The sequence below is a fragment of the Cibotium barometz genome, chromosome 59 (assembly GCF_041138505.1).
Source record: "Cibotium barometz isolate CiBa-2024 chromosome 59, ASM4113850v1, whole genome shotgun sequence".
NCBI classification, from domain to species: Eukaryota; Viridiplantae; Streptophyta; class Polypodiopsida; order Cyatheales; family Cibotiaceae; genus Cibotium; species Cibotium barometz.
In genome coordinates this window covers 21,820,612-21,844,564 of record NC_141104.1, presented here as the reverse complement: position 1 = coordinate 21,844,564, position 23,953 = coordinate 21,820,612, and the positions used below count along the sequence as shown (strand labels likewise).

Genomic DNA, 23,953 nt, shown 5'->3' with positions numbered 1-23,953 from the left:
CGTGCCTTAGCTTGTAAGCATGTACGCACATTCAAGGGTACCGCGGATAATTGCATGTTTTGTACACTCAAGATGTTAAGAGTTATATTCTGTGAGACAGGTTGCAATGAAACAACTCGCCTTGGGCAATCTTGGAATATGTGATCGATGCCACATCGTTTACATATGGGTTGCAAGGTGTCAGTGATAGTGGACATGGAAGTATTCCAAACTGTCCATTCTACCACCTTGTGTGGTCCACGACAATAGAAACAGGGAAGTGTTTGCTTAACTCCTTCCTGAGAAATTTCTACCCTTTGGACTGTTTCAGTTTGGGGCACAAGAGATGGAGTTTTTGAGATAAATTTGGACATTGGGGTGTGTCGTTGTGACTGAAGGTTTTGCAATATATGCAAGTTCAACGCTTTTAAGCAAGGATACATAGAATTCAAGGAATGACGATTTCGAGATTAATTTATTCTTTAGCCATTGCTTCACTTGGTCTAGATGGGAAACATCTCATTTCATGATCATCCTCCATCATGTTCTCATCTAAATGTATTTCTTCTTTACAACATTGATCGAATATTTTTGAACTGGATACAATGATCAAGTTATGTAAGCTAGTACCATCATGAAACATCTCTTCAATTAAGCATCATTTAGTTTCTCCCATGGCTCACATCGTGAGTCCAAGACTTTTATCCAAAGGATAAAATCTCTAATGGTTTCATTTTTTTTTGCTCAATTGAATAGAGGTCTTTCGCTGCACTCTAGCGATCACCTTATCTTAAAAGGCCGTCTCGATAAAGGCTATTTTCAAGGTACTGAAGCTTGTCTTAACCGCCGCTAACATCAATGTAATGAAGCATTATGTAAGATTCCTCCCTCCAACTTTTAAGGTGTGCAGGTGTAAGAACCTCCCCTTCTCATCTTATAATTATTTCCCTCTCTGAAATAAAAGAAAGATCCTGTTTTACCCTATTTTGGCTTGGAGAGAGAAAATGTCTAGAGGGAGGTAATTCAAAATTGAGATATTTTTAAATATAAAAATCCTCCTAGTGTCTAAAATGGTTTCCCCTGAAATTCAAATTCAAAAAGAACTTTCCAATGTGCAATTGGAATTAATTGAAAATAGGTAAAAATGACCTTAGCCTAAGGGTCCAGATTTTCAGAAATTTTTTGATTATGGTCCAATTAAGGTTCTTATGGACCAATAAGATTAATCCAAATGTAGGGAGGAGATAAATTGAAGAATAAAATAAAAACCCCCAAAAATGAGTAAATGCTCACATAAGATGAAGAGTTGACTCAGTACAAGGTTTATTAGTTAAAAATTAAGAGATATTTAGAGGAAATGATGCATTTTTGACACCTCAGTGTGGGGATCTCCCCTCATGAAAGAGGCGCCTATTTCACATGTGTGGAGGAGTTTTAAACTCAAAAATAATGAGATATTTTCATCTCTCCTCTCTCCTGTTTCAACTAGCTCCAAAAAGTAAGCTAAACTGACCTAAAAATGGTCAAAGATTAACCAAACTAATTTGGAAAGTTCTAGAATCAGTTTGCTTGGTTAGAGGCTCACTTTTTCCTATAAATAGAAGCCTCCCCCTTTTGTAAAAGCCTAATGGTGTTTATGCACTGTTACTCTACTCCTACCCAGAGCCATTTACATTGAATTTTCTTGATAATTCAATTGTTTTTTGGCTTAATCCTCTCCAAAGTAATTGGTGGCCACTCTTTCTTCAAACAAGAGTAGAACCCTCAATCCCTCAAGCCAAAGGAAAGCTTATAACTCCATGTAAGCTAAATTTTCTTACTTTTTAAATTTAAATCTATGCTTTTTCTTGATTTTCTTGTTTTATAGTGATTGAAGTAAATTCTAATGCTATGCCTTGATGAAAAGGCCACCCCCTTCTCTTCGTTACAATTCAGCCCTTCTTTATCCTAAAATGATTAACAAAAAGATTAATTAAACTTTTCTTATTGTTTACTCTCTTGGAAATTGAAAATTGTGTAGATTAAAGTCCTTTACATCTAATTGGGGTTAATTTAAGTTGAAAATAGAATGATAAAAATGAGAAATGGTCAGCCATACAAAGGACGTTATGGCAAAATTTTCTAGAATTTTGTGGAAAAGAAAGTTTATTTTAATGTTATTCCAAAAGAGTAATTCCCACCGTTTGTGCATTCTAAAAGAAATATTCTAATTTACTCCATGTACATAGAAAGTTGCATAAAGGATTTATTTTTATTTCAGATATATGTGAATGTGAATCAGATATATGTGAATGGATGGATGGATGGATGTGATGTGAATAGAGGTGATGAGATGTGAGGTGAATAGATGTGATATGAATCAGATAGATGTGAATGAATGGATGGATGGATGTGATGTGAATAGAGGTGATGAGATGTGAGGTGAATAGATGTGAATGTGAGGTGATGAGCTGTGAGGTGAATAGATGTGAATGAATGGATGGATGGATGTGATGTGAATAGAGGTGATGAGATGTGAGGTGAATAGATGTGATGAGATGTGATGTGAATCAGATAGATATGAATGAATGGATGGATGGATTTGATGTGAATAGAGGTGATGAGATGTGATGTGAATCAGGTAGATGTGAATGAATGGATGGATGGATGTGATGTGAATAGAGGTGATGAGATGTGATGTGAATCAGATGGATGTTAATGAATGGATGGATGGATGTGATGTGAATAGAGGTGATGAGATGTGAGGTGAATAGATGTGATGAGATGTGATGTGAATCAGATGGATGTGAATGAATGGATGGATGGATGTGATGGAAATAGAGGTGATGAGATGTGATGTGAATCAGGTGGATGTGAATGAATGGATGGATGGATGGATGTGATGTGAATAGAGGTGATGAGATGTGAGGTAAATAGGTGTGATGTGAATCAGATAGATGTGAATGAATGGATGAGATGTGACGTCATGTCATGTGAATCAAGATGTAAATGAATGATATGGGATGTGAGTGGATGTATGTAAAAGAATGGATGTGAATGTATATATGAAGAATAGATGTGAATGAGTATGTGAAAGAATGGATGTGAATGTATGTGATGAAAAGGGATGTGAGTGTGAAGAATGGATGTGAATGAGTATGTGAAAGAATGGATGTGAATGTATGTGAAAGAATGGATATACATGTGTATGTGAAAGAATGTGATGTGATGTGACATGAATATATGTGGATGTGAAGTGATAGATATGAATATATGGATAGATGTGAGAAGTCGTACATGTGAATGATTGGATGGATGTGGATGAATGAGATGAGATGTGTATGAATGAGATATGATGTGGATATAAGTGATGTGATATAATGTGGATAGAATGTATGCGATGGGATTGTTATGAGAATGTATGTGGTGGATATGAATGAATGAATGTGATGGATATGAATGATTGTGATGTGATGTAAATGGAGATAGATGTAATGTGTGATGTGAACGATTATGATGTGATGAGATGTGGATATGGGTAGATGCGAGTGGATGAGATCTAATGAGGATAAATTGAGCAATGATGTGATGAGATGAAAATGATGTGATTGGATGAGAATAGGAATACATAGGAAATGGATGTGGAATTAAATAATGTGGAATGATGTGGAACAATGTGGAAAGGCGAGAGTTCGTTATAGAAACTGTATTTATGACCTGTTTTTAAATGACTGTTTTATGTCAAGAATGCTGGGAAAGCATTTTGACTGTCTTGTGAATGAGGTCGTGGAGACCTAACAGATAAAGTTGCAACAGCTGATAGAGAGTCAATGGAGGACGTCTCGCATAGCAAATTCGATCGAGGTCTTCACCAGCCTCGGTTCGATTTAAATGGTGAGCCTCCGCCGGTACGATGGATGAGGGACCAAGGAAGCGGCCTATGAGTGAAGCGCTAGGTGACCTGCGAAGGATCCTAGAGGGTGCTCACCATACAGTGCTCGGGCTCTGTTCACCAAAGATACCCACACGTGCTTCGTGGAAGATATTGGAACAAGGAGTATGAGTTGTTTTCTGAATTCGGGCATGGATCTGGTTGATTGATCTTGCTGCTACTCCTTAACAGATGAGTCCATGGCTCTTTTATATGGATTCGTTGGTTGATCTTGTTGATCTTCAACGAAAATTCCATTTTGATATGTGAATATATTGCTGAGTACTATGAGCTAGGAACCATCGAAAAGGCCTTGGTGGTGAGCGTTCTGGTTGCCAATGATGCCATAGGTACACCGATGAAGGAATGATTGAAAATTAGGATTCAAGCGGAGATTTTGAGGATTATGATCAGTAACACTATGATTTAATTAAATGATTGTTATAAAGACAGCTGAATCTGTGAAAAAAGCAATTTCATATTGGGTGTATAAGTGGTGTGACTAAGTTTTAAGTTTGCATGAATATCCGGCTAGGGGGCCTGGGAACTCTTCCCTAGTACTCGGGACAAAACCTAACCAAATTCCTAATTGGATCCCATCACTACAGTGGTTCTAACCCACGGGACTAGGCTCGACTGATGGATCCCTAAAATGAGACTCAATTCTGTTATGGTACGATAGATGAAGTAAATCCTAGATAAAAATTGTTCTATGTAAAAGAATCAACGGATGTGCCTCTCAATGAGGAAAAAAGCATTGGTCTCTATGATCCAAGCGCAATCTTTCCTTGATCTGACTATGGGACTTACGGGTTTGGTCAGATCAATTCAGTTAGCTAAGGCTTTTGACTACGTTAGAGTAAAAATATCTTGGAGGAATCGCCCGTGCTTTCCAAGCGAGGGAAGTTTTTTCGGGTTCGATTTTGGAAGAACTGAGGGATTAGTCTCTTGTCCGGATATCCGTGGGCGAGGCCACGCAAGAAGTGCTACTTCCACTGCTAGTACCCCTGAATTCGTTGCACGGAGGAGACAGGGATCTTTCAGCTAGTATCATAGCACATTTAGCTAAAGTGGATCAACTGAGAAGCCAAAAATGTCAAAAATTTATAAAGTAACAGTAAAAAGTTCAAAATGTGTAATGAAATTCATACAAATTGATATTCAGACTGAAATTCATAAATTAGTAATTGGGTCTTGAGATGGAAGTACCGCAATTGCATGGAATCCCTAACTTGCTTGAGGCCTAAACATGATGGTATTTACCTTATAGTTCCAAGGACCGTGACTACCCGTATATACAGAGGGTATAACTGCAGCTCTTTACTGGCAGTATATACGAGTAAATCTAAGATCTTGAAATTATAAGCAAAAATGCTATCCAGATGATGAATTCGAATGTGGTTGATATGATTTTAAAATTCTGGTTAAGAACTGATGAAATGATTTAGATTCTGATTGAAAAATGATGATTCTTGAATTTTGGTTGAAAAGCGATAAGCTGAGCAAAACCACAATGAATGGGATGAGTCCTGTGATGATATTCGTAACTGGAATGACGATAATGACTTCAGCAAATCACTATGAGATTAGTGGATTGTGCTGACAAATTGCTATTGTTAACACTTGACCCAGTGGATCAAGTTAAGGGATGACAAATTAAAAATTTGTATAATTGAAATTCCCATGAAGGACTGTTCATATAAAAATTTCGGTCTAATGGACCATTATTGTGATAAGGAATTGAATGATATGATCTGAGTGAATTGTTATCTGATGATGAGTTCTATATAAGGGATCTTTTCCCACGATTCTGTTGGGTTCACCAGACTATAAGGAACCCCAGAATTAGTTGGATCTTAAGGGAAAGAGTTGTCCTCTAATTTTGCGAGATGAGGACATCTCACATTTTTTATTCCTCCCTCCAGCTTTTGAGATGTGCAGTATAAGAACCTCCCCTTCTAATCTAATAATTATTCCCCTCTCTGAAATAAAAGAAAGATCCTGTTTTGCCCTATTTTGGCTTGGAGAGAGAAAATGTCTAGAGGGAGGTAATTCAAAATTGGGATATTTTTGGATATAAAAATCCTCCTAGTGTCTAAAATGGTTTCCCTTGAAATAGAAATTCAAAAAGAACTTTCCAATATGCAATTGGAATTAATTGAAAATAGGTAAAAAGGACCTTAGCCTGAGGGTCCAGATTTTCAAAAAAAATTGATTATGGTCCAATTAAGGTTCCTATGGACCAATAAGATTAATCCATGTGTAGGGAGGAGATAAATTGAAGAATAAAAGAAAAACCCCCCAAAAATGAGTAAATGCTCACATAAGATGAAGAGTTGACTGAGTACAAGGTTTATTAGTTAAAAATTAAGAGATATTTAGAGGAAATGATGCATTTTTGACACCTCAGATTGGGGATCTCCCCTCATGAAGGAGGCGCCTATTTCACATGTGTGGAGGAGTTTTAAACTCAAAAATAATAAGATATTTTCATCTCTCCTCTTTCCTGTTTCACTAGCTCCAAAAAGTAAGCTAAACTGGCCTAAAAATGGTCAAAAATTGACCAAACTGATCTTAAAAATTTAGAATCAGTTTGCTTGGTTAGAGGCTCACTTTTTTCTATAAATAGAAGCCTCCCCCTTTTGTAAAAGCTTAATAGTGTTTATGCACTGTTACTCTACTCCTACCCAGAGCCATTTACATTGAATTTTCTTGATAATTCAATTGTTTTTTGGCTTAATCCTCTCCAAAGTAATCGGTGGCCACTCTTGCTTCAAACAAGAGTAGAACCCTCAATCCCTCAAGCCAAAGGAAAGCTTACAACTCCATGTAAGCTAAATTTTCTTACTTTTTAAATTTAAATCTATGCTTTTTCTTGATTTTCTTGTTTTATAGTGATTGAAGTAAATTCTAATGCTATGCCTTGATGAAAAGGCCACCCTCTTCTCTTCTTTACAATTCAGCCCTTCTTTATCGTGGAATGATTAACAAAAAGATTAATTAAACTTTTCTTATTGTTTACTCTCTTGGAAATTAAAAATTGTGTAGATTAGAGTCCTTTACATCTAATTGGGATTAATTTAAGTTGAAAATAGAATGATAAAAGTGAGAAATGGTCAGCCATACAAAGGAGGTTATGGCAAAATTTTCTAGAATTTTGTGAAAAAGAAAGTTTATTATTATGTTATTCCAAAAGAGTAATTCCCACCGTTTGTGCATTCTAAAAGAAATATTCTAATTTACTCCATGTACATATTCACCTATGAATATGCATGGACATCACTGATATTATTTATTAAAATTGATTTTATGCATAGAAAGATGCATAAATGATTTATTTTTATTTCAAAAGTGTTATTCTCTTTAAAAATTAACCACCTCCCCTTTTCTAGTCTAAAACCAATCCTAGTTAGGTTTGGTGGAAATCTAGGCTTAGTAAACTTCAAAGCTTAGATATCATTTCATGTGTGAGGCTTGGGTAGGCACAAATCTTATATATGCATACCACTTTATGTCCACATGAGCTTCGAGAGGATCCACATAAGTAGCTTGCCACCTCACCTTGCCACCTCCACCCTCCATGTCAACATAGTCAACCTAGTTGACTCCCCACCTCATCATCCTAGTCATCGTTAATGCCACATCTTCTTGCCACCTTTGCATGCCACCTCGCACTTGGTGACATGGCATGCCACATCATGGAATTGCCACATCAACCATAATAGTGCCACATGTTAAGAGATTACCATGTGTCATGCACGCATGTGACACGTGGCACCTCCTTCCCACCTCTCCTTTTTTTTCAAAAACATATTTTTAAAAAAGTTAATTTAGTAGTTTAGAGAAATAGAATATAGAATTTTAAATAATAAAATATATATAACTTATTAAATAAAAGAATTCAAAATCACTAATTTTAAAAGATTATATTTTAAAATTACATCAATAATATTATTATTAAAGTTCATATTATTCAATTTAAAAAAATAAATTTTTAAGTTTAATATTTCTTGAAAATATTTTATGTAGAATAAACCTTTGAATAAAATTTCTAAAAAAAATACATTATAAAAAAAAGGTAGTTATATAATTATAAAATAAAAGATATATTTATATATCTAGTAATGATAAATATTTAGACTTGTAATAAATATTATTAATAATATTGATTTTTAAGTGGATAATAGTTTATCTTTATGTTTATCTTAAGTATCCAATCAATCTTAGATAGGAAATCCAATGAGATTTGAAGTGGATAACCTATTTTTCCTATATAATCACACATCTCTAGTACTATCCCACACTTATCTCTAGTACTATCCCATCATTGAGCCTTTATAATTTTTTCTCTCTTAGCTTCCTTGAGAATGGGTTCTCAAAGTCGTAGGAGTCGGAAACGTGATAGGACTAGACTTCCCCCCGTCCACCAAGTTCAAGAGGAGAAGAGGAGAAGGGTAGCTCGTGAGAGAAAGAGAGAGTGGAGAGCACGTCAACGAGTAATACCTTCCGTTTTGGCGATGATCCAAGCCTTGCTCCTCCTCTTCCACTTCCACTTCCTCTCCCTCCGCCCTCTATATATATACACATACATATATTTACACACACACACGCAGACACGCACACACACACACACATATACACACACACACACACACATACATATACATATATATATACATATACATGTACATATATATATACATATATATGTATATATATATAGTGATATTAAAAATTATCATTTGTGCTACCATGTGGATTAATGTGGTGCTTGCATTGCAAAAAGTAGTGTTGTGCTATCCATGTAATGAATGGGTAAATCAGAAAAAGTAGAATACAAACTATTAATGTGTGTGAGATCTTACACTTACAATTTGTGATTTTAAAAAAAGCTACATCAAGTGACATCATAATACTTCTTCAATTATTGCAAAGGGAGAAATCATGGTAACTGGGAGAGTGAGAGAGGATTTTTGGAGGGAGGGGTAGAGAGAAGGGATTTCGTTCCAAAGAGAGGTTTTGTGAGAAAGAGAGAGATTGATTTTGTATTTTCCATCAGAGATAAAAAGGGACGGTTTGAAAAACTTTCAATAAGAAAGGTTGAAAAACCTAACAACTAGAAAACGTGGGTTCGAATCCGGGTTGCTAGACTTGAATGCCACTGGCCCCAAGTTGGCTCCTCAGCTTCCAAACGCATAGTCCGATTCGCTCTATTCCAAACAGGTCACATACAAACCTAACAACAACCTTACCAATCTAAGGTTTCTTTAGTGGCACCTAGCACTAATTAATTAATCCACCCCTATTGTGAAATTAATTGTTTGAGAGAGAGGAGCAAAGATATTTTTACATGGGTAGGATAAGAGCTATTTAGACTTGAAAGCATAGACCTTTTTGTGGAGAGTATGTATGTGGGCTCTCCCTCTTGGATATAGCTTGGTACACAGAAACTTTACCTTAAGGGGGTGTCCTAGATGTGGATCAAGAGTTTGGGATAGTAGACATACTTTTTGGGGATGCTATCAGGGGACTGTGGAGCAACATAGGTAAGTGGGTATTTACTAGTATAAGTTTAAGGGGACCAGTTTGGTGGGGAAGCTCTAACTGAACTAGAGGGGTCACTTGATGTGGTGTTCAACGTAGTTAGATATACTTGTTTATGGGATATTTAGACCTCTAGAAACTATCTAGTATTTCAAAGGTAGGGATTAGATGCTATAGAATTGATGTATAGGTGTGTGCATCACTACTGGTCTGAATATTATGTGAATAAGATGAATGACCATACATTTGTAGAGTTGGTGCAAGCTTTACAAGCTAGCATAGGATGACCACTCACATGACGATGGGATGGATTTAATGGCATGTGGCAGGTATATGCAGGGAAAGATTTGAAGAAGTTGGTGCTTGATAGGAATAACAATGCTGGTTTGCCAAAGTTTGGGCCTAAAACACAAAGATGGTATTTGAAGGAGAAGCAACGTATTCACACCTTTATGGCATTGAATAGAGAACCCTATTGGAAGTACACCTGATGTGAAGATATGGACCAAGAAAGAGTTTATGGAGGAGGAGACTCCTACTGAGTCTTTATTTGCAGTTGGGTTACCACATTATAGTTGGGAACACTCATCTTTTGTGTGGATCAAATTTGTGGTCTAGTGTTGTACTATGGGCTTTTGTGGATTGTTGTATATGTAGCTGGACAGTTTATAATTATAATTAAAAAAAGAAGAAGAGCGATTTAGAGTCAATTGATTTTTTTTTCTCATTTATTTTCCTTTTCACTTTTCTTCAACAAACACATTGAAAATAAGAAGTATGAGATTGAAAAAGTCGCGTGCCGTGCTAAAAAAAACACAAGCAGCTTTTTTTTTGCGTGAAAAAAAAAAGCATATTTGCTTTCGTTTCTCAGAATGGGCGCAGATGGGTTCTGTCGGCCATTGTGTAGTAGGAGGTCAATCACAGTCTCTAGTATTAGGATTAACATTAGGATTAACATCATTGCATTTGAGAGCGCGTGAGAGAGAGAGAGATGTTTGCAAAAGCTGCAACAACAGATTATTATTTACTGCGAACGATCGATCACGAGATTATTATTGATGAGACCGGACTTGCATTGGAGGCAGCTAGCGTGTCGCCGTTACAAGACCGGACATGGGCCGGCCGTTGGCACCCACAACGCAAGTCCAGCCTAAAGCTCCGTCATCATCGGTAACACAGCAATCGAGATCCACGCTGACCTCTATAATCTCAGTCGACGTTTCGTAACAGTACGCATAGAGGACATGGCCGTCGCTGAGCGTCGTGTTGGAGCATGACGACGTGAAATTGCCGTAGCCGGAAACACAGTGAAGCTGGGCATCGTAGGCTCCGAAGTAGATGTGCTCGTTGAGGTCAAGCGATGAGGTCTCGTACACCTCACAGCTTGCGGTGAGGTTCGCAACATCCAGAGTCGCATTGGTGCAAGATGTAGACAAGTCACCCGAACAATACTGCAGGAATCAATAATCAAGATTAATTAACAGGCATTAGCAGCAGAGGATCACGACCCATAACTACCATTAAGCTGCTGCAACTGAGATGATCAGTGATTAAGCATCATAATTAACGTGACAGTCTGACCTCTAGATCTACAGGACAGTTGAAGATAGTGCCCTGGCTTGTTGTGCTGCTGAACACGGAAGCCAATACGACGAGGAAGATGAGAAATGCTGCAGAAGAAGAAGAAGAAGCAGCCATTTTGTGAGAAATTGCAGGTTGCTAGAGGAGATGTATCTTATATTAGCCAGCTACATGGTACTGAGGGACTGTTTTTTTTTTGTTTTGTTTTTGGTAAGCAAGCAAATCGCTCATGATCTACACAAGCAAAACGTGTGTTTAATTATATGGAACACACATAACAGGAGCTACTGGCTAGACATTAATAAACAAAGAAAGCATAGGCTGTCGCTTCAATCCACATAATTTAAAAAGAGTGCTCTCGCTTCAATCCTCCACCGGTTGAACCTTCTACCCAAATACAGTAAACCCCGGGTATTTAATTCTTAAACAAAGTTTGACGTCTGCGTCTCAAAATCCCCGAGTTTTGAAGCCATATATGCCCTTACTTTTAAATTCAAGGGAAAAAAAACGCAATGGTCTTCTCATGAGAAGGGTTGCCCTTCTTTAGAAAAATGATGTTTTTTACTTACCACTCATTCTGAAAACCCTTGGTTTTTTTTGGGAAATATAACTATATTTATAAACTATTCAACCACATACAATAGTCCACCTTTTACAAATGCCATAGGATCAGTTAAGATCTCCTCAAGAACCTAGTACTATTTAATAGTCCATTGAACCTAGTACAACTCTTCACTATTTGAAAACCCTTGGCTTAGAATGTTGTTACAAATTTGTTGCTTTACTACTTGTAATCTACATAACATAGATTTGTAAAAAGATGCTTTCATATTGAATGAGTGAGGAATATAAGAAGACTTTGAGTAAGGAACATGAAAACACTAGCTCTCACTCAATCTTTAAGTTTGAGATTTTCTTTCCTTCATGATCAATTGAGAGTGACATAAACATGACAAGTTCTTCAAGGAAAAACAAGATTTATCACGACTTTTGATCCTATTTTGCTTTGTGCATGCATGACAAAACTCATTGGTAGTACAAGATAAAATTGCCACAACTTCAATATTTCCATACACATTTGTCTGCATTCTAATATTTCACTCCCACATTGATTCCATGTATCAAAGAGACCCTTTGTTGGATAAGCTCAAATTGTTCTCACACAAATTGATCTCTTTTTTCTCTTGATAGCCAACGTACACCATAAATACAAATTCCATGAAAATGTGCAGCAAGTAAAATGCATCAAAATATCCAAAAGCTCTTCTTGTTGTAACATGGATTCTCCCAACCAGACGCGTACCATGGTTTTGAATTAACTTAGAGGGAGGTCTCAGTTGTATATTAAGTCTCTTTTGGACTGTTTTATGTGCATTTGATCTTCTAAAGATTGCTTTGAATGATTGTACTTCCCTCCTCTACAAAAGGAGTGCTTGGCTTTACTTGAGTTCATGCTTTATATTTAATCTATTTTTTCCTTCCTTGTTAATTAGTGAATAGGCCCAAGAATATTTTATTCTCGAAGTTGGGAGAGGAGAAAGTTTCTCACAAACGTGTTTCTTTTTTTAGTGGGAGGTAACACTTCCTTTTCAATTTCATCTATATTTTCATCTTCCCTAAGAAACAAGGTAAAGGTTAGAGAAATCTTCCCTTGTATCTCCTTTTTTTCTACCGGGGGAGGGGGGGTGTTGTATCTTCTATCTTGTATTATGAGAGAAATTGACTTATATTTAGGGCCATATGTGTTCACTCTCATTCACTCTCACTAAAAGTGTCTCCACTGTGGGTGGCCAAGACTTAGTTTGCCTTATAAGTAGATTTATAAAATTTTAATTACATATCTCATAATTCATCCTTAAATCTCAATCATTAGGAATCGTTTATATGCATATTGCCATGTGCTAGGAGCTTAAATTGACATAGACTCACACTTTTCCTTCATAGGTAGTGTCCATCCATTGGTGGTTGTTGTGGGTGCTAAAGATTTATGCATATGTTGCACTTGATATTGGTGTGCATGCTATTGATCTTTGGTGAAGATAACCGTGTTAACAATGTGGTTAACAAGTGTTACATATATACATGACTTCAATAGAGAGTGTAGCACCAATAATTGGACATTAAATCAATAACACAAGATCCTTTTAAAATTCTTGGAAGATGCAACTTTGACTTGGTATGAAGGGTTCACAATAAGTTTAAGGGGGCCCTATAAGTGATATATTTAGTGACATTTGGGCCCCCACAAGAGTGTTGGTAAGAGTGTCATATCGAACATGTTGTTAAATGACATTCTTAGCAAAACAATTTATGTCACTAAATGACATAATATAGTTCACAAGCTTATTAAAGTATTCCCATTTTTTGTGTCGCTAAGCGACACACTGGATTTGGGTTTTTAGCAAAACAATTTATGTCACTAAATGACATAATATAGTTCACAAGCTTATTAAAGTATTCCCATTTTTTGTGTTGCTAAGCGACACACTGGATTTGGGTTTTTTAAATGCCCATGTCAATATTCTATTGAGAGTATCTCTCTCTCTCTCTCTCTCTCTCTCTCTCTCTCTCTCTCTCTCTCTCTCTCTCTCTCTCTCTCTCTCTCTCTCTCTCTCTCTCTCTCTGACATGGTGCTCAAGGTGGTAAAACTGAGCTGGCGCAAGAAGGTCCTGCGATGATGGGAGATAATGGTCCAGATCCTCCTATGGTGGCGTGGCCGTGGGAGAGGGCCATGGGGTCTAGGGCGTCGAGCTTTGCATAACTTAGTGGATCTGTCAAGCGTCACACCTCTAGGAGGCTGAGCTCTTGCACTAGCTTGTGGTCCGGGTATGATGGGTGGATCTGCCCATGAGGGATGTATTAGGGTGATATGAGAGCTCTCTGCTCATGTACCTAGATCAAATTTTATAGTTCTAGATTTTTGTTATCTTTCTTTATTACAATTGTGTACCTAGGATGATGTACCTCATGGATATGATGTAACCTTTTGGTCTCATAGGTCAGTTTGGCCTTTTGAAGACATTAATACAACTTTCTCTCTCTCTCTCTCTCTCTCTCTCTCTCTCTCTCTATATATATATATATATATATATATATATATATATATACACTCACACATACATCTCCTTGTTTCTCTCTCTCTCTCACATACACACACACCTCCTCTCTCTTCTCTCTCTCTCTCTCTCTCTCTCTCTCTCTCTCTCTCTCTCTCTCTCTCTCTCTCTCTCTCTCTCTCTCTCTCTCTCATAGTAATCTCTCAACGATATTATTAAGCATTTACTTGGTATTTATAAGATCAATCACATGTGAATACAACAACCTTTTTATCTCCACGATGTGTTGGCCTGGCATCCATACCATGCAAGTCTCCCGCTTCCCCCTCCATTGTGTCATGGGTAGTTCTAGCAGCCCTTTCCCTTAAAGGACCTATATTCAATAAATCAAATCCTACATCCCACAAACCTTGAATCTCTACCCTCGTAAGATTCCAGCAAAAACGTTCTGTTTTTTATCTCTTTTTAAAAAGTGGTCTACGCATGCGTACAACACTACCAAAAAATGATAATATTTTGGGTACTTTACACATTTCTTACAAAAATTGACATGAAAAAAAAATGTGCTACAGAGTGCAACTATAAAAAATATTTATATGATTATATTACAAAAGCATTATCTTGATACAGTTATTATCTTAATTATAAAACCCTATTTTGGCTCTTGATGAGAGTAGTATTAAAATTCATTTTGAAGTTCTTGAGTATCACAATTTCTTAATTGATAATATATGCATTTTTATTTTTATTAATGCTATGCAAAACATCAATTTTTCCACAAAACTTGATGTTTTGCATCAAACTCGATGCAAAACATCAACTTTTCTGTAAAACTTGATGTTTTGCATCAAGTTGATGCAAAACATCAACTTTTACACACAACTTGATGTTTTACATCAAAGTTGATGCAAAACATAACTCTACCACAAAACTTGATGTTTTGGATCAAGTTTCAAATACTCTGGAGAAGAAAGTTGAAGGATCGGAGGTCGATTTTCACAAATGGCCTATCTTAGCGATTCTGTCTGCAATGGCATGCTCAGATGATCTATTTCACAAATTTTAAGTACCAATATGACTATGTTTCGATGCGATGTGCAGACGTCACAAAGAGATTTAGTGAATCACCAAATCGCTTTGTGACGTCTGCTTTTTTGCATCAAAACATAGTTGTGTTGGTTCTCAAAATTTGTGGAATAGGTCGCCTGAACATGCTAGCGCGGACAGAATCACTAAAACAAGCCATTTGTGAAAATCGACCTCCGATCCTTCAACTTTCTTCTCCTCCAGAGCATCTAAAACTTGATGCAAAACATCAAGTTTTGTGGTAGAGTTGATGTTTTGCGTCAACTTTGATGTAAAACATCGAGTTGTGTGGAAAAGTTGATGTTTTGCATCAACTTTGATGCAAGACATCAACTTTTAGGGGGTTACTTTTCTTAACTTTGAAATATTTTTACATTTTTTATGAGAATTGTTTTTATTTTTATCACCAAATCTATAAAAGTGCATTCCAAATAGTAGATAGTAGCCAATAAAATCTCAAAAAATTAAAAAAAAATCTTATAAATCATAGAATTAAAGAAAAATATACCTAGGATAAGGTGATATAGGTTTAGGGCTGAGGACCTGAAAAACACTTATGGTCGCAATCTTTGACTACAAATTTGAGAGGAGGTCATTAAAAAAAATGCTTGTCTATGTAACCATATAACCTTTGTATCATAAATAATATCGCTACATAGTAGATGCCAAAAATTCATGATAACAGAAGAGGTAGATGATATAATCCATGATGACCTGTAATCCATTGATTTTAATCTAGATGTGCAAGGCTCCATTGATTGAAAAACCATGAGTCGGTTGATTTACTAATCCTCTTTTTTATTCTATAATTTAATTTTAATGCTGAAGAGCTATAAGTAAATATACGTGGTAGGACCATCTATGTCGAGGGGGGGTGCATGTGAGCCTGGACTCTGCCATGCCTATGTCCAGTAGTATGCTCTCCAGCATAGGGGATCTTGAATCTACCGTCATCGTGAAAGCTATAAGATCTTCTCTACCACCATTCTAGAAGCCCTGAGCTCCTCTCTTTTCTCTTTATACACAAAGACAATGTCGCGAGCGAAGATTCCATCTCTCAGCATCCTTCACATGTCCTCCAAATAATTATAACCAGAGTTTATTCTACACTACCCTTAGACATACCATTTCTCAACATCCTTCACATGTACTCTAGATAATTATAACTAGAGCTCATTCCTACACTACTCTTAGATATACCATCACCTACATTCATGATAATGGCTATCTGAATCAAACATCAACATATGCATACTATGAATTTTTACCGCCGCCACCACATATGTACATGATATAAGCTACAATTTTTACCGCCGCCACCACATATGTACATGATATAAGCTACAATTTCTTCCTACCACCCTTATCCATATCACATAACAAGAATTTCCTTCATGAAAACAAATGCATATGTGGGTCAAAATTTACACTCATAGGCTATATTGTCTGCCTCTAAAATTATCGTGCTCGAAAAAATATTTCAATTTTCTACTCTTTTAACATGCTTAGGTTTACTCAGATCCTCCATAGTTACCATCTTCTACATATATATATATGAATAGAAGTCTACCTTTGCACACCTTTAAGTTGACCTCTTAAAACTCGTAGCGTTGGTTGTATATCATGCCCACTATCTGTTTATAAATAATAGAGTGAATAATTATGTCATGTAAATTGTCAAGGTAAGAATATACTAAAGGCTTTGCTATTTGGGTCTAGAAATAGACTCAAGGATGTTTGTAGAAATTTTCATAAATTATGAAGCTTATATTATTATGTATTCTAATATTTTTTGAGTGCTTGTCAAATAATGTGCATATTTATGCATAGTGGTAGAATTCGTCCCAAGAAAGTCCATTAAAAAAAGTTTCTTGCATTCATGAAATTCATAAAACAAATTTTTATTTGAAAAATATTGATATTTGCTATGATTTCATTAAATTATTGTTTTAAAGACAGCTCAATCTGTGAAAAAGGCAATTTCATATTGGGTGTGTAAGTGGTGTGAATTTGTGAAAAAGGCAATTTCATATTGGGTGTGTAAGTGGTGTGACTAAGTTTTAAGTTTGCATGAATATCCGGCTAGGGGACCTGGGAACTCTTTTCCCAGGACAAAACCTAACCAAATTCCTAATTGGATCCTATCACTACAGTGGTTGGGCAGTTGGCTAACCCACGGGACTGGATGGGGTTAGGCTAGACTGATGGATCCCTCAAATGAGACTCAATTCTGTTATGGTACGATAGATGAAGTAAATCTCGGATAAAAATTGTTCTATGGAAAAGAATCAACGATTGTGCCTCTCAATGAAAAAAAAATGTTGGTCTCTATGATCCAAGTGCAATCTTTTCCTTGATCTGACTATGGGACTTACAGGTTTGGTCATATCAGTTCAGTTAGTTAAGGCTTTTGACTATGTTAGAGTAAAAATATCCTGGAGGAATCGCCCGTGCTTTTCGAGCGAGGGAAGTTTTTCCAGGTTCCGTTTTGGAAGAACCGAGGGATTAGTCTCTTGTCCAGATATCCGTGGGGGGCGAGGCCCTGAGTGAGGGACCCTGCCCCATGCAAGAAATGCTACTTCCGCTGCTAGTACCCCTGAATTCGTTGCACGGAGGGGACAGGGATCTTTCAGCTGGTATCAGAGCAAATTTAGCTAAAGTGGATCAACTGAGAAGCCAAAAATGTCAAAAATTTATGAAGTAACAGTAAAAAGTTAGAAATGTGTGATGACATTCATACAAATTGATATTCAGACTGAAATTCATAAATTAGTAATTTGGTCTTCAGATGGAAGTACCGTAATTGCATGGAATCCCTGACTTGCTTGAGGCCTAGACATGATGGTATTTACCTTATAGTTCCAAGGACCGTGACTACCCATATATACCGAGGGTATAACTGTAGCTTTTTACTAGCAGTATATACGAGTAAATCTAAGATCTTGAAATTATAAGCAAAAATGCTATCCAGATGATGAATTCGAATGTGGTTGATATGTGTGAGATCCCACTGACCCCTCTACACATCGGATTCCCAGATGGTAGAAGCGGAAGTAGCTTCCTCATGTGCGGGGGCAGGGTTTTTCACTCGGGGCCTCACCCTCGAATGTCTAGACACAAGACTAAGCTCGTGGTCAATCCGAAAACCGAAACCGGGAAAATTTTCCATGCTCGAAAAGCAGGGACGATTCCACCATTTTGAATTTCTTAACAAATTTTTTTTTAAAACAAAGTCAAGACTAAACTAACCTTCATCTGAATAAACCAGATAGAAGGGAAACTATAATAGACTTAACTTGAAGAAATCAACGCTTTTTTCCTAATTGAATCAGGCACAATCGTTGATCTATTCATTTGAGAAGTCTTGAGGTTATTATTTAACTATTCGAGTTCTAAGCGTATACCTATTGATCAATTTTATTATTAAAACTCTACATATTCCAGCCTACCCCATCCGGCCCCCCATGGGTTAGCCACCGCCCAACCACTGGAATTGGTAGAACCAGATAAGTACTCACCCACCCATAATTGAAAGCCTTTCTTGACTTTTGCTTTAGAATACAAATACTCATGCACTCCTCTTTAAACTTTAATTTATAAAACAATCCATTGACAAACAATTATTGGTTACAGATGTCATAACTCAAAATTTCCATTCAATCCTTGTTTCCCACAAAACAGTATCACTCTAGACTCTCCGTTGAGACCAGCAGGTCAACAACGAGATCCAGTATAATAATTTTCTCGTCATGATTCATATATACATCTTCCACAGCATACGCATGGGTGTCCTAAGCACCGCGAGCCCGTGCATCGCCTGGTCCAGAACCCTCCAGGATCCTCCTTGGGTGTCCTGGCACTTCACTCAGGGACCGCTTTGTCGGCCCTCACCCATCGTAACCGGAAGCACACCATTTTACACCATACCCAGGCTGGTCAAGACCTGGGCAGATTTTTGCCGGCGTGAGCCGTCCTTTAAACACTCCGTGCTAGCTGTTGCAACCAAACTTCCCTTAGAAAACACATATACCAAATGCTCCCTCCAGCATTCTAACGTAAGACAGTCCTTTAAGAAAACAGGGTTTCTATGCAAGTTTTCAGTTTTGATTTTCTTTTGAATACAATGGGTATTTCTTAAATCTGTATCCCAATACTTCTAGATCACACATCTGGATTCCCAAACAGAATTCATTGAATTCAGTAATCTTGATCCTCAAATCAAAATCAATGGTCTCAACTTAGTTTCAGATTCGGTGGGTGATTTGAGTGTAGATTACTGAACTGGTCACATCGTCATTTCTTGAAACTGACGAAGGAGTTACGTCTTGGTCATAGTCTGATTCAGGGTTTGAGTCTGGAAAGGTTCTCCCTGAACTATCTTTCTCGAAGGTAATATTTCAATTACTACTTTACTGAATTCAAAACTAAACACAAATTCCTATGAGGAATAAATTAGTCATTTATCTAAAATTTTGACTTCGATAGTTTTTCTGAATTTTCTCATTACCATCCTAGAGAATATGAAACGGTATAATTTTCCTTCACAAAGTATTTACTTATTCATTTTTCCAATATTCATGGGATTTAAACATAGGATTAAAGTGAACTCGTATTTTGATTAAAAAAATCTTTTATGCATAAAAATCAATATTGGTGAAAGCAAGACTTTTGTAATTAAAAAAATCTTTTATGCATCATTTTATGCATAAATATCAATATTAGTGAAAGTAACATTTTACAATTTAAAAAAATTCTTTTATGCATCATTTTATGCATAAAAATCCATTTTAATGAAAGTAACATTTTTATAATAAAAATATTCTTTTATGCATCTATTTATGCATTAATTCCATTTTGGTGAAAGTAACACTTTTATAATTAAAAAATATTCTTTTATGCATCTATTTATGCATAAAATCCATTTTGATGAAATTAACACTTTTGTAATAAAAAAATAATCAATATGCATCTTTCTATGCATAGAATTTAAATCTATTGAAAATCACTCTTTTATATAAAAAATAATAATCAATATGCATCTTTCTATGCATAGAATTTAATTCTATTAAAAATCACTCTTTTATAATAAAAAAATAATAATCAATATGCATCTTTCTATGCATAGAGTTTAATTCTATTAAAAATCACTCTTTTATAATAATAAAAATAATCAATATGCATCTTTCTATGCATAGAATTTAATTCTATTAAAAATCGCTCTTTTATAATAAAAATAATCAATATGCATCTTTCTATGCATGAATGAAAATGACACTTTTAGAATACACAAACGATGGGGATTACTCTTTTTTATTAATAAAAGATAAAATTTATTTCACAAATTTTTAGAAAATTTTACCATAACCTCCTTTGTATGGCTGACCATTTTTCAAATTTTCTAACCCTAATCTACTTAGGAATTATCCCCAATTGGTTTAAAGCATTCTAAACTAATCAATTTTCACTTTTACGAGAGAAACAATATGAAAAGTTTAATTCCAACAATTAGATCACTTAACTAGGATAAGGAAGGGCTGATTTTAAGAATGAGAGAGGGGGAAAGCCTTTCCAAGAAGGCATAGCATCTGTTTATCATTTTAAGATAACAAACAATTTAGAAAACCATTAAAAGAATAAGAAAAAGTAAGATTTCTTACTTACATGAAATTCTGGGAGCTTTCCTTTGGCTTGATGGTTTGAGGGATCTACTCTTGTTTGCAACAAGAGTGGCCACCAATTCTTTAGAAGAGGGAATGGTCAAAAACTAGTGAATTATTAAGAAATTCACAGTTCTTGGCTCTTGGGAGGAGGATTAGAGTAACAGTGCATAAAACATTATTAAGCTTCAACAAAGGGGAAGGCTTCTATTTAAAGGAAAAAGTGAGCTTCTAACCAAGCAAACTGATTCTATAATTTTCCAGATCAGTTTGGTCAATTTTTGACCATTTTTAGGTCAATTTAGCTTACTTTTTGGAACTAGACTTGAGTTAGGAGAGAGGAGAGAGGAGAGATGCAATATCTCAATTTTTGATAATTTTAAACTCCACCACACATGTGAAGTATGCGCCTCCTCCCATTGTGAGGTGTCAAAAATCTATTTTTTTAGTAATTCCTTTGGTCCTTAGTCCACTCTTCATCTTATGTGAGTATTTACTCATTTTTTTGGAGGGGGGAGGGGATTTTCTTTATTTCTTCTATTTATCTGATGTGATGAGATGTGATGTGAATCAGATAGAACTGAATGAATGGATGGATGGATGTGATGTGAATAGAGATGATGAGATGTGAGGTGAATAGATGTGATATGAATCAGATAGATGTGAATGAATGGATGGATGGATGGATGTGATGTGAATAGAGGTGATGAGATGTGAGGTGAATAGATGTGATATGAATCAGATAGATGTGAATGAATGGATGGATGGATGTGATGTGAATAGAGGTGATGAGATGTGAGGTGAATAGATGTGAGGAGATGTGAATGAATGGATGGATGGATGTGATGTGAATAGAGGTGATGAGATAAGAGGTGAATAGATGTGAGGAGATGTGATGTGAATCAGATAGATGTGAATGAATGGATGGATGGATGTGATGTGAATAGAGGTGATGAGATGTGATGTGAATCAGGTAGATGTGAATGAATGGATGGATGGATGTGATGTGGGGTGAATAGATGTGAATAGATGTCATGTGAATCAGATGGATGTGAATGAATGGATGGATGGATGTGATGTGAATAGAGGTGATGAAATGTGAGGTGAATAGATGTGATGAGATGTAATGTGAATCAGATGGATGTGAATGAATGAATGGATGGATGTGATGTAAATAGAGGTGATGAGATGTGAGGTGAATAGATGTGATGTGAATAGAGGTGATGAGATGTGAGGTGAATAGATGTGATATGAATCATATAGATGTGAATGAATGGATGGATGTGATGTGAATGAATGGATGGATGGATGTGATATGAATCATATAGATGTGAATGAATGGATGGATGGCTGTGATGTGAATAGAGGTGATGAGATGTAAGGTGAATAGATGTGATGAGATGTGATGTGAATGAATGGATGTATGGATGTGATGTGAATAGAGGTGATGAGATGTGAGGTAAATAGATGTGATATGAATTAGATAGATGTGAATGAATGGATGGATGGATGTGATATGAATAGAGGTGATGAGATGTGAGGTGAATAGATGTGATGAGATGTGATGTGAATCAGATAGATGTGAATGAATGGATGGATGGATGTGATGTGAATAGAGGTGATGAGATGTAATATGAATCAGATAGATGTGAGTGAATGGAGGTGAATAGATGTAATATGAATCAGATAGATGTGAATGAATGGATAGATGGATGTGATGTGAATAGAGGTGATGAGATGTAAGGTGAATAGATGTGATGAGATGTGATGTGAATCAGATAGATGTGAATGAATGGATGGATGTGATGTGAATAGAGGTGAATAGATGTGATGTGAATCAGATGGATGTGAATGAATGGATGGATGGATGTGATGTGAGTAGAGGTGATGAGATGTGAGGTGAATAGATGTGATGTGAATCAGATGGATGTGAATGAATAAGTGGATGGATGTGAATAGAGGTGATGAGATGTGAGGTGAATCAGATGGATGGATGAATAAAAGGATGGATGTGATGTGATGTGAATGTGATGAGATGTGAGGTGAATAGATGTGAGTGAATCAGATAGATGTGAATGCATGGATGAGATGTGATGTCATGTGAATCAGGATGTAAATGAATGATATGGGATGTGAGTGGATGTATGTAAAAGAATGGATGTGAATGTATATATGAAGAATGGATGTGAATGAGTATGTGAAAGAATGGATGTGAATGTATGTGATGAAAATGGATGTGAATATGAAGAATGGATGTGAATGAATATGTGAACGAATGGATGTGAATGTATGTGAAAGAATGGATATTGATGTGTATGTGAAAGAATGTGATGTGATGTAAAGAGATGTGATGTGACATGAATATATGTGGATGTGAAGTGATAGATATGAATGTATGGATAGATGTGAGAAGTTGTACATGTGAACGATTGGATGGATGTGGATGAATGAGATGAGATGTGTATGAATGAGATATGATGAATGGATGGATGTGATGTGAATAGAGGTGATGAGATGTGAGGTGAATAGATGTGATGAGATGTGAATCAGATAGATGTGAATGAATGGATTGATGGATGTGATGTGAATAGAGGTGATGAGATGTGAGATGAATAGATAGATGTGAATGAATGGAGGTGAATAGATGTAATATGAATCAGATAGATGTGAATGAATGGACAGATGGATGTGATGTGAATAGAGGTCATGAGATGTGAGGTGAATAGATGTGATGAGATGTGATGTGAATCAGGTAGATGTGAATGAATGGATGGATGGATGTGATGTGAATATGAGATGTGAGGTGAATAGATGTGATGTCAATCAGATGGATGTGAATGAATGGATGGATGAATGTGATGTGAATAGAGGTGATGTGAGGTGAGGTGAATAGATGTGATGTGAATCAGATGGATGTGAATGAATGGATGGATGGATGGATGTGAGTAGAGGTGATGAGATGTGAGGTGAATAGATGTGATGTGAATCAGATGGATGTGAATGAATGGATGGATGGATGTGAATAGAGGTGATGAGATGTGAGGTGAATCAGATGGATGGATGGATGAATGGATGGATGTGATGTGAATATGAGATGTGAGGTGAATAGATGTGAGTGAATCAGATAGATATGAATGAAT

At 36.3% G+C, this 23,953-nt stretch overlaps 1 protein-coding gene across 1 annotated transcript; it reads right to left on the bottom strand.

Annotated features, from left to right (window-relative positions):
• Positions 1-10,427: 10,427 nt before the first annotated feature.
• Positions 10,428-11,173, bottom strand: LOC147605603 (uncharacterized). The gene is made up of 2 exons (XM_086793402.1): positions 11,015-11,173; positions 10,428-10,884 (listed from the first exon to the last, which is right to left on the bottom strand). The coding sequence occupies exons 1-2, from the start codon at positions 11,129-11,131 to the stop codon at positions 10,519-10,521; spliced, it is 483 nt and encodes a 160-aa protein (XP_086649528.1). The 5' UTR covers positions 11,132-11,173; the 3' UTR covers positions 10,428-10,518.
• Between the last annotated feature and the right edge of the window lie 12,780 nt (positions 11,174-23,953).